Below are 12,510 nucleotides of genomic sequence, written 5' to 3'. Positions count from 1 at the left end.
GATTCTTTCTTTTATCGATTATTTTCGTTTCGTTTTGGTTCGTTTTCGTTTCGCAATTGTTATAGGTAATATTTATTACGTAATTTTCGTAAACTTCCGGGCGCCATACTGCAGACTATAACGCCAACCCTATCTTGGTAAAGCTATGATTCGATTTGTATTTAATTACCGAAACTAGCAAATATGTTCCGAGACTGGGTTGGCTCTCAACATCATAAAATGCAGCTACAAAGCGGATATTGATGCTTTTTCTTGCCATAAGTATACAAAACCAAGTTGATAATACAACCATAAACGTTCCCTTCGGGAGTGTATAAAAACAATGTGGGAGTGGACTTATATGTTGATTAGATTTGTTTCTCGACAATTCTGACAATTTGAAGGACACTTCAAATATTTTTTCTAGATCAACGTACAAAATGGCTCCCTTTTAACCATAAAATCAAATTTGATTTGAAAAATCGTTTCTGTTAATTAAAGTGTAAAGAGGAAATAGCTTTTAATTGTGTTTTCTTTAACAAAATAGCAAATTAATTGAGATGTTACATATGATGCATTCAAAAGCCTTCATATATTATTTTTCACATTGCGTTAGAAACAAACAGAACCTAAGATGTCATTATTGTGGTAACATTTAAGGAGGTAAATGAAGGTTTTAAAGAACACCATACATTTTAATACATGGCTGAGGTATATTTTTCGCTTTCTCAACATTTTTGCCTGTAAATAAAAAAAACATTCTCCCTTCAAGCGTGTTAACATACAAATTGTTTTCTATAGTCAAACTTAATCTCCTGATATAAAACATTTCTGAACCAATATCGGGACATATTGATAGTGACATGAATAATTGGTGCCTTACGTATTAGAACGGATATAGCATTAACTCCACTTATTTAAGGTTATTCATTTATTATATGCACATTGTCTAATATAGTAGAGTCTGGTGGTCAAAGTATGGAATAAAGCCGATTTTACTATCATTTATCTATCTATGAGTTTTATTATTATTTCTATAGAGAGCCAGTATTTTCTTTATTCAAGGTCATCACACACTTAACACGCATGCACATGTAAATAAACGTATACGTTAACGTTAATATCAAGGACACACACAGAAGTTAGTTGTGACTATGGGTTTTGTTTGTTTGTTTGTTTGTTTGTATTTTTTGTTTCTTTTTGTTTTGTTTTGTTTTGTTTTTTGTTTTGTTTTGTTTTGTTTTGTTTTTTTTTTTTTTTTTGTCCGTTTGTGCTTATCATCATGACCTGAGGTAGAACCAATGTTTGACAACGTCAACGTCAACGTTACATAGTTCCTTCAATGAAATTGAATTGGTTGAATGTGTCCAAATCTTAGAAAAAAACATTTACAATTACAGACAAAAATAGACAGACACACACAGTACAAAGAGTAATCAAGGGTACCAAGGTTATAGCGGCAAACAAAAGAATGTAATCCAGGGACAAAGACCAGACATGGAAAACAAACGACAAAGAACATAAAGTAACTAAAATCATACATAAAAAGTAAGAGAAGCAAATGGGTAAACCGGACTCCACTAAAACCTGGGAGCATGGATCAGGTGCACCGGTAGGGTAAGCGCCCTCTGCTTTTCTAGAAATACCCACCAAGTTGCTCATAAAAGGTCAAGTCCGGGGCAGGCGAAAGAGGAAAGGAAAACTATGAATATTGAAAAAATCATTTTTCATGGCGCAGATGGATACACCGTAACGATCCACGAGTTCATGACACAATAACATAATAAGCATTAACACAATAACACAGATACAAGCAACACAAATCACCTAACAACAACTGTTTCATCCTGTTACTCCGTAGAATATTTTTTTCATTCTTCCTACCCACGCATCATTCTATTGAAATGTTTGGTCAAAGAGGGAAATTAATATGACATGGGGAAACTGTTGAATACCAAATCTTTTTTAGGTTTAAGGGTCAGATCAAGTTGCATCCGTAGAATTTTCGAAGCGAATACCTAAATTTATAATCAACATAATGTTGTCGATGTAGTTTGTGTGTGTAAGCCATTGAACTCTTTGATAGCATTTGTTTATATTCAATTATTTCTTAAGATTTCTTACATATTAATAAATAAGTTAACCAATTTTCGAATGGATTGTCCTTTCCTTGCCGATTTATTATATTGGTCTCAAGGTTGATTGCTTGCTTCAAGAGCTGGTGGTCGTGTGTCCGATCCCAGGTCAAGTCACACTAAAGACTTAAAGATTAGTAGTCACTTCTTCTCCGCCAAGCTCGTGGTATTCAATGGGTTAGAGTGACGATGGGATCGTTCGGAATCTGAATAATGTGCTGAGTGGGTTGGCATGCCTTCCAGCGAGCTGTTGATTCTATGAGCTAAGATCCGACTATTGGACTAGTACAAAGCAGGTTATATTCAATTGGTCAATTGTTCTCGTCCTGAAATGGATATTTAAGAAGATTGTTTCTAGAGTTTGCCTTTACGATATATGACTTTTTTATCACTATCGGTTTATACTGGTTTTACTGTACAGTTTTATCTATTTAAGATAAGAAGCGGAATGACAAGACTGGAACTTGTTATACTTCTCTCCATATGTAAGTTCATTGTTGTCCTTAATTCAAGCAGATCGATACAGATGACGTTGATAAAAGTTAGAATTGAAAACATTGAGTTGGACATTTCTAAATAATATTCATACTGTTAACCAAGTTATTTCCGCCAGCAATTTTTTAACTTATTTCTCAAGGTGAACATTTTAAAGAATCGAAAAAAAGCGCTGCCATTGAGTCCGTTTCACTTTTTGGTGTTAGGTACAAAAATGAATATAAGTGAAATTGATGTCCTGAAAAACGAAAAGAAGTGTCAGAATATTTCAGATGGATTACAGTATATTGTGAAGAACATTCACTAGGCACTTCACTTTGAATAGAAAACATATTTGAACCAAACTTCCGATGCCTTTTTACATAGAAGCTATCGTTTGACTTACTTTGATAAATATTGATCGATCAATGCCATGAGGACGCTTACTCTACCGGTGCCCCTAGTCCATGCTCCCAGGTTTTAGTGGAGTCCGAGTTGCTCATTTGCTTTGTGTTGCTTTGTACGTTTTTTTCTTAATTCTATGTTTTCTGTTAAGGGTCATTCAATTTTGCGTTACGTAAAAACATATGTGTGCTAATGGGCTTCTAATGGTGTATCCTTTAAGCACACAGTGCACTGACGGTACGTCTTTATTGTTTACAGTCTCCACCGTACGTAGTCTTTGTCCTGAGGCGTTTGAGAGACACGGAACACAATGTTACAAAGCTGTTGGATTGTTAGCTACCTGGCCCGAAGCAAAGGTTAATATATTTTATCTTCATATATGTCATCATGGTCATGTTTTCATCTCAAAACTTAATCTTCGCCCTATGTAAACATAAACCTCAATTCGGGTAATTGACGACAATAAATATTCTGTAGTGATGCTATAAACGAGGCAAAATATGCAAATCCCTTTCATAGAAGCCTTTTTGACAGCATTTGTTTGTTATCCAATCAGAAAACGTGTTACCCTACTGAAATTGAATTATTCTGTTATAATAATAATTATAGTGGAGCATGTGGAGTGGCCAATAAAAATAAACCTTTTTTGCTGTAAACGACGATGATATGAAAATCATTTTGACTATCAAAGATGTCAAAAGTTACAGCAAGACTTTTGTTATTTATATTGTGAATAAAGGCAAAGTACACACACACACACACAAATTAAAAACAAAACAAAACATAAAACGCACATGAAGCAAACAAATGATATAATTTATGGTAAAATGGTAAAAGAAAATGAGAGATGAAAATCAGTTCTTATATCAATGCTACAAACAACCGACATCAGATTAACATTTTTTTTATCTCACAATAAAGGGAAATTTACAATAGGTGCAATTTAGAGCGGTGTCAACACAAAATGTATTCATCTATGATTGAATGTTGAATGATTGAATTGTTGGAATGGTGAATATGATTATTCCTCAGCAATACATTTTCAGTCACACAAAGAAATAATCTTGATGAAATATTATTATACGTCTTGTGCAAATAAATATTTCTGCAATATATCTGTATACACTTCATAAAAGACGTATCGTATATATTACAGCATATAAACATACTTTCTGCGATAATAAAAGCATTTGTAATAAAGTGCACTAGAGAAAACTTCTTGCTTATAAATACAATGTAATATCTATTACAAAATGAAACAAACTTGAAAATACCTATATCAATAGAGGTCTCAGTCTTGTATTCTATACCCCATAGGCTTCTATAGTATACCTTAAATTTTCATGATTTTTTAAAAAAAATAGACAAGGAGTTTCAATCTAACTTTTGACCATGTTTTTTTCAATTAAAGAAATGTCAAAATAATTTGTAGGTCCATTTTAGAATAAAAAGCACGAACTTTGGTACACCAGGACAGGTCAAACTAAAAATAGATTTTTTCTACTTTCACTTTTATTTTGAGTTCATAAAATAGACCCCATTCCTGAAGCATTATTTTCCATGAAAATATTGTTTTTCCTCAAAAGCAAGTTTATAGTGTCATAGCTGGATATTTACCCTGTACTTCTGATGAAAGTGATAGCCATTTGCCAAGAAACAAAAACAGGAAAAGGCAAAAAGGAAGCGCACTATATTTTTAGCCTCCGTGTTTTGACGTACACCCGCTCAGGAATATATGTAATACAAAACTGATGCCTAGAATCAGAACCTTAAGGCGAAAGACCTAGGGTAAGAGACATAATCTTGTAATTAGTTATATGTTTGTATTATACTCAACTTCACCAAATCCCATAAAGCTTTCATTTTAAACAGAATGAAATCAATCCGAGTTACTTTAATGCTTACATGAGATTGGTGTCCAATGTTGAATACAAACGTTCCAATGATTTGTAAGTGTTCTGTTCCTTACCCTAGACCTACCTCCTTAACAGGAATAAAAAATACTACAGAAAGATAAAACATGGATAATTGTTTTCGTCCATGAATTAAGGGTGAAAGGTCAACATAATAAATGATGTAGATTCGCACAAGGTAACTCCCTATAAAATACCGCAATGATGTCATAACTTTTAAGACCTGCCATCGCAGTTGCAAAAACGATCATTGTTCATAACATAATTACTTCGCTTTACAAAATAAAAATAACATTCAGGTGCATTAAAGACGACCGTTCTCTGCTAAGATAATTTAAGATCAACTTTTGTTATTGAACTAACATCGTTGTGTAAATTATTGATATAATTATGCATTTGTAAATGCTGCAAAAAATGTATATTTTATCGCTCGTGCCAACAATCAATATCTTTCAGTTAAGTTCAGTCACGAAACATCTGCTACTAACATCTAATTCCTCGATACCTCCAACACCTTATCGGGGGAGAGCTCTGCACGGACCTATACGTAACATATTGATGTGTGTCAGTTAGTTTTGAGTATAGGTCAATGGAGAGATCTCTCTCGATAAGGTACTGGAAGTATCGAGGAATGAGATGTTAGTAGCAGATGTTTCGTGAGTGAACTTAATTGAAAGATGTTGATTGATGGCACGAGCGAAAAAATTGTGTATCAATTTGATCCGATGGAGCAGTGTAGCGAATAGGGTCGTCACATTCTGAGACGTTGTATAATATTGATTTGTTGTGACATGCATCATTAATTTGATCATCTATCCTACATAATAACATCTAAATGAGCTGTCTCGTACTAGCATACATCGTGTACTTAGTTGCAGCCCTAGATTAATCCTACGAGGAGGAATGACCCGGCCAGCGAAAGCTACATTTTAGTATAGCCTAGCTGGCCAAGTGGTCTAGGGCGCTGGACTATGTGCAGGCGGTGTTGCCATAGATGTCACAGCAGTACGAGTTCGAGTCCCGCGGAGGGAACGACCAAAATTTGCATCGCAAATTTGACAGTTCTAACATCGTTGGGAATATTATATATTAAATCCATATTGATAAATTGATATTACATAGTATTACACAAGTGCTGAACCAAATATGTTTTTGCAATGTTTTATAAAATTTACAATTCCTTTGCTATAAAAATGGAACATAATTTATGATATGTGTGAATCATCTTTTTTTTTCAATGATAGTACCTAAATTTTCATGATATAGATATTGTAAGCATCGTTATGAAAATAACTCTTTAATACATACACACACAAGAAAATGAAAGACCATGTTTTGCAGATATGTCTACCTTTTCAATAATTCATCACACCATAATACCCTTGTTTATCATATTTCGTTTTCAAAATATAGTATAAAATGAATATCATATTAAGTTTACACATAAATTGGCAAAACGTTCTAGTCATTGTTTAATTTAAATCCAAACAGGAATAGTTTGGTAATTAAGGGACTGTATCAGCAAAAATATCTATTTTTTTCACAAAAGACTTGACTACGTTGACTTGTCGAAAGGACATAATTGGCTTTGTCTATGTAAACCAATCAAATTAAAGCAATATCTAATGACAAAAGTCCAGGAAAACATCAATCACCACAGACAAAATATCAGTTGAACAGGTTTAAAAAATTGATACTTACAGAGGTATAGAATAAATGTATCCCCCTTAATGAAAAAAAAGACGCCAAATATGATTCCTAAATAAAATAGGATTGTGCAGAACAATTGCACTCCTTGATGAAAAACAATGCGCTAACGAATAATACCACCACACCCTAATGGGCGAAAAATATTAGCAACTTGCTATAATGACGAATTACTGAGCTTCCTTGGTGGTGCAGTTGTGATGATTTTTCCAATGATCCATTAATATCGCTGTCCATTACAACACCTTACACTTATAAAACAGATATAATAAAAGCCGGCTGCCACGTATGATATCTAATGTTGATAAATGGAAATTTTCTTCAAATACGCACAATCGCTTGTATTGTACTTCATCAATAATTGTATTTGTTATGTTATGTTATTGTTCTGCAAAGGAAAGATTTTAACTGAAATCCGCACTACAACTTTCCCTCGTCACTCTAGTTTTTATTTTTACTTCATAATTATTTTCAAGTTAGGTTGTCCAATAGTTCAACGATATTCTCATGCTCATTCTCACTGAGGATCAATGATTAACGTCCAGCATCATTCAAACTGAATAACAAATTGAAATTTGTAGAGATTATGTAATACTCTTGGAGCTGACCTGGCTGTTATAGAATCACCGGCGGAAGAAGCTATCATTGAAGGAATTATCAAAAGACATCATGGTTGGTTCATTTGTTAGTACAGTTAATAATGTCAATCTTTACCAAATACTATAAATCCTAATCTGTTTATGTGCTTTATTTTTCGTGTAAAACATGATGACACAGTCCGATTAATACTGATGTTTTCTGTCCCGGAGACAATGACACTTTTTTTCGTTCTGCTTTCATCGCTTCTTTTTGTTTAGTAATTTGTTTTACTTACAAAAATAAATTGGTATTTCGATAGTCATGAAAACATGGTGACAATCAATAAAAACTTCAATTTTGTTAGGAAATAATATCTTAATTAATACAAATAGTTATAAGAATCATTGTAATACAACCTTTATATCATGATCATTCATTTTTTTTTATATCCCTGTGAACTATATCATTACTTTCCTATTTTCTAAAGGAGCAATTCATCCAGAGAATTACTGGATTGATGGATCAGATCTACTGGTAGAGGGAGAATGGAGATGGATGAGAGAAAATGGGAACTCTAAACCCATCACTGGATACTCGTAAGTGCAGAATTCTAAACTTATCACTGGATACTCGTAAGCATAGAACTCTAAAGCCATCATTGGATACTCGTAAGTGTAGAATTCTAAACCCATCTTTGGATACTCGTAATTATGAAACTCTTAATCTTATCACTGCATACTCGTAACTATAGAACTCTGAACCTACCACTTGATACTCATATGCATAGAACTAATAATCTTATCACTGGATACTCGTAAGTAAAGAACCCTAAATATATCACTGGATACTCATACGATTAAAACTCTAAACCTATCACTCGATACTCGTAAGTATAGAATTCTAAACCTATGACCTGGTACTCGTTAAGATAGAACTCTTAACCTATAACTGGTAACTTGATTGTAAATTACTCTACTTTTTAAACAAAAAAACTTTAAGTAAAGAGTAATCATGGGAACCAAGGTTCTAGCGGTAATCAAAAGAATGCAATCCAAGGACAAAGACCAGACATGGAACACAGATATACACAACAAATAACATAAAGTAACTAAAATCATACATACAAAGTAACAAAAGCAAATGAGCAACGCGGACTCCACTAAAAACTAGAAGTATGAACCAGGTGCACCGGTAAGAACTGTGATTAAATACCGAAAAGTCCTGCAAGAATTGTTGTCTATGCTTGATAAATCTGACACTGGTTTAAAATGTGACATAATTATCAAATTATTACTGCAAGAAAATTGTTTTTGTTTGAAGTTTGATTTCATATATACATATATGCATGAGAGATGATTGGGTTGTGTTTTGTTAATTTGGAATCCAATCATGAATTAAATGTCCAATATAAATTTGAAAATAGCAATAATTTAATCTACGTAGAAGTATCTGCGCATACCTTAAAGTTGTGCGGAAGTAAATTGTGTCCTGTATACCTAGCATTTTTATAGGCAATAACATTCGTCCGTCCGATGAATGATGCATTATAATAAAATAATTGCATTATGTTCTGACTGTAATCAAGGGAACCAGATTAGAACGGAAATTAAACGAATATATTCAAATGATAAAGAAAAGACTGGGAAAATAGACAAATGTAACAAACATGAAGTAAACCAAACAAACACGTACAAAGAAACATAAGTAAATAAAGAACCCAAACTCCATTAACAACAAGAAGCATGGACCAAGTGCACCGGTATTGTAAGTGTCCTCTGCTTTTTCATGAAACGTCATATCTGGGATAGACGAAAGAGGAATGGAAATGTGACACGGTGAAAATTGACGAAATTCAATCAAATACTTATTAAAATAGGGTAAGTGGAAAAGGGTAAAAAAATAAAATATTTCTTTTTCTGAGAATCAAGGATAGTTTCACAAAATACAATACCAAATTTACAATGAGGCAAAATCAGTGGACAAAACAGTGCAACAGATATAAAAGGGACAACAAATGAAAACACGTCGTAAGGTACAATGAAATTTAAAACTGAAAACAAAACATCCCTATGGAGCTATAGAAAATCGAAATGTGCAACACCGACATAGTATGCTTTTGCAATTTTGGCATCTGATCAGTCTATCATCAGCATTTTATTTCAGTTTTGATTTCAGTGAAAAAAAACCTCGAGCATAAATGAAGTTTGTCAATATTTGTCATCATTTTTAATTAGTCAGATTTACACGTAATGTAAACGAAAAATACTCTCCGGCTTATGTCCCTTTCAAATTTGTGGTTCCCAGGCTTAGATACTATATGCAATATCAACTTTGCATTGTCTAAATATTTATATTTGTTGTGGTTTTCTAAGGGTGGACCCCTAGACATTCAGAAAATGCATGGACAAAAAAAGCATTGTATGGAGTTGAAAAATTCATTGAAATACACTGCCTAGATATTTATACTTTGTGTATATACATACAGAGCGTGGACCCCTGGACAGCCAGACAATGCGGGGACAACTGAGCACTGTTTGGAGGTCAGATACTCATTCGGAGTGCACTGGAATGATTACCAATGTCAGGTTAGACAGAACTTCATTTGTCAAGCTCTGTAAGTATTAAGATCTTTACGTAAATACAGAATAGCGGTAGTTTTGAATACGAGACAGAACATAACACAGTGAGACCAACATTTTGAGATGAAATATTCTGTCGACACGTTCAAAGCTGACGTTATTCAGTTTATCGATGATGTCATATAGGATTTGACGTAACGTTGCCGATATTTAAGTATCACTACAGTTGCCTAAGATAGAAAATATCAGGTAGAAAAGAGTAATCAAGGGAACAAAGGTTATAGTGGTAATCAAGGAAATGCAATCCAGGGACAAAAACAAGACATAGAAAACAGACATATACAACATAAAGTAACTAAAATCATACACACAGAGCAATAAAAGTAAATGAGCAACTTGAACTCCACTAAAAACTGGAGCATGGACCAGGTGCACCGGTAGGGTAAGCGTCTTCTACTTTTCTAGAAACACCCGCCGAGTTGCTCATAAAAAGTCAAGTTCTGGGTAGACGAAAGAGAAGAGGAAAACTATGAAATTTAAGAAGAATTAAAAATTAAATAAGAATTGTTAAAAAGCAAAAATGTTGAAAAAAATTAATAAAGGTTAAAGCAATTTATGAATACAAAAAATGTTTCAAATATGAATTCTTAATAATTAATAATCTTTATTAACCAAATCATATACAACTATAGGTTACACTATAATACATAAATGCTAATAATTTCTAGCTGATACTAGTAAGCAGAAGGTACTGTGTAAAATTATAGCATGTCAGAACGTAACTTCATAGCACGAAATATAAATTTACCCAAATGCAATAACTCTTTGATATTACAAGAACTCATTAAGTGTATAAACTTAGACATTGATGGTTTGATCCAATAATATGGTTTAATAAAATACGATCTGAAACCCTGATATACTGGACATTTCACTACAAAGTGCATCTCATCCTCGATGTCATCCTTACAAAATCTACATAATCTGTTTTGTCTAGGCACTGCAGAAAACCGACCACTCTCAACAGCCAGACTATGGCTACTAAGCCTTAATTGTGTAATACATTTCTTATATACATCTGGTAATGGTTTAGAAAGATTAAATTGCAGACAAAAATTGTGAACAATATATTGTTCATTGTATTCATATATTTAGTGAACAATTATTTCAGTCTACAACTCATATGGTAATATTTAATGTTGTTGATTATTTAGGGGGTGGGTGTCAATTTAAGATCAAGACAGTTGGTGGCATGTTCCAAATTTTGTTTTTAAACAATGTTCATCCTTTAAAAGATCTGATGTATTCTATAAAATTATGATGGTTTGTAATTTACTAAAAGAGTAATCAGGGGAATCAAGGTTATAGCAGTAATCAAAAGAATGTAATCCAGGATAGGAATGAAATAATTCGCACAGGTGAATTGGAAACTTTAAAATTAAGAAAAATAACTCTTTTTATCTTTTCATAAGTTAGTTGATTTGTTGAGGGGACTTTGAGTTCATATTCTGTTTCAACAACGAAAAGTCCCTGATCTTCCTGACATCATTGCATATTTAACATTAAATTGGAACAAACAAAAATGTTGAGATAACATTTACTCTAAACCGCCATCATCTGGCGGATTCTGCAGGGACAGCATCTGTATGATGGAAAAGAGTACATGAAGGCATCAGTGTTGAATCTGATGGTCCCAAATGGTGTTAACTGGCCACGCGTCTCGTAGGTATTTGCATCCGTCAAGTCAAAACGGAAGCCACAAATTATGTAATACAATAAAATTTTCTCTTTATAATACAAACGAGGAAAAATTTGCTTATGCACAAAACATGATTTGGCCAAGTGTGAAACATTTAATGGAAGCTATGTATACCCTGGATATCATTAGTTTAACTCTTCTAAGATATCAGATTTCAGAACTAGTCAGTAAACCTTAAGCATATATCAAGTGATTAGTAAAGGTTTATTCCTGTGTTTGCTTGTATATGTTTTGTTTTAATTTCTGTTTTTTTTTTTGTTTTTTTTTTGGTTCTTGTATTGTTTGTTTCTTTATGATTAGATGTTTGTATATATTCCTTTTAATTCGTACCTGTTATTGATTTCAATTAATTTTGATATACTTTCAGTGCCGAGCCAGATGGAGGTACAATCATCGGGTGAGACAGCAACTACCAAATGATAACTTTTTTTACATATGAATTTATTAAGTCTCTTTACCCAAAATTAGAATATAAGGTGTCGTTCTTCTACATTTATGCAAGGTAAACACATAGAAAAGGGATTTTTTTTTATTAAAGCGCAGTATTTTCAACGACTAGATTAGTACATTGTTAAAGAGTAATCAAGGGAACCAAGATTCTAGCGGTAAGCAAAAGATAATAATCCAGAGACAAATACCGGACATGGTACACAGATATACACAACAAAGAACATAAAGTAACGAAAATAATACATACAAAGTAACAAAAGCAAATGAGCAATTCGGACTCCACTAAAAACGGAGAGCATGGACCAGGTGCACTGGTAGGATAAGCGTCCTTTGCTTTGCTAGAAACACCCGTCGAGTACTAAAAAAGTACTAAAGTTATTCAAATCAAATTTTCATTGTCGACGTTTGTTTTGTCTTTTTGTTTGAATGCTTTGTTTTAGTTTGGTGTCAACCCAAACCCCCTTTCCCGAAAAAAGGGGGTATTGAAGTATTGAAACAGTATACAGGTGTTCAAAAATTGATAGATAACA

The 12,510-nt window shown here is 33.2% G+C and overlaps 1 protein-coding gene across 1 annotated transcript; it reads left to right on the top strand.

The window, feature by feature from the left end:
• The first annotated feature begins 2,496 nt into the window (after positions 1–2,496).
• LOC148599091 (perlucin-like) lies at positions 2,497–12,082 on the top strand. Its single transcript, XM_088561804.1, has 6 exons — positions 2,497–2,599; positions 3,252–3,349; positions 7,195–7,285; positions 7,680–7,788; positions 9,678–9,806; positions 11,898–12,082. Exons 1-6 carry the CDS (start codon positions 2,563–2,565, stop codon positions 11,929–11,931), a joined length of 498 nt encoding a protein of 165 aa, XP_088417930.1. The 5' UTR covers positions 2,497–2,562; the 3' UTR covers positions 11,932–12,082.
• The last annotated feature ends 428 nt before the right edge of the window (positions 12,083–12,510 follow it).

Source organism: Perna viridis, chromosome 14 (genome assembly GCF_037379345.1).
Source record: "Perna viridis isolate PV_CMFRI_1.1 ecotype Kerala chromosome 14, ASM3737934v1, whole genome shotgun sequence".
Classification (NCBI taxonomy): Eukaryota; Metazoa; Mollusca; class Bivalvia; order Mytilida; family Mytilidae; genus Perna; species Perna viridis.
The sequence above is the reverse complement of the archived record's forward strand: the minus strand, read 5'-3'. Positions and strand labels throughout refer to the sequence as shown.

Bases quoted from the DNA above. Each gene is read 5' to 3' on its own strand.
- LOC148599091 (XM_088561804.1), top strand. From the start codon at position 2,563: ATGACAAGACTGGAACTTGTTATACTTCTCTCCATAT. The intron at 7,789-9,677 runs GTAAGTGCAGAA...ATATACATACAG, and splicing joins AAACCCATCACTGGATACTC to AGCGTGGACCCCTGGACAGC. The intron at 9,807-11,897 runs GTAAGTATTAAG...ATATACTTTCAG, and splicing joins AACTTCATTTGTCAAGCTCT to TGCCGAGCCAGATGGAGGTA.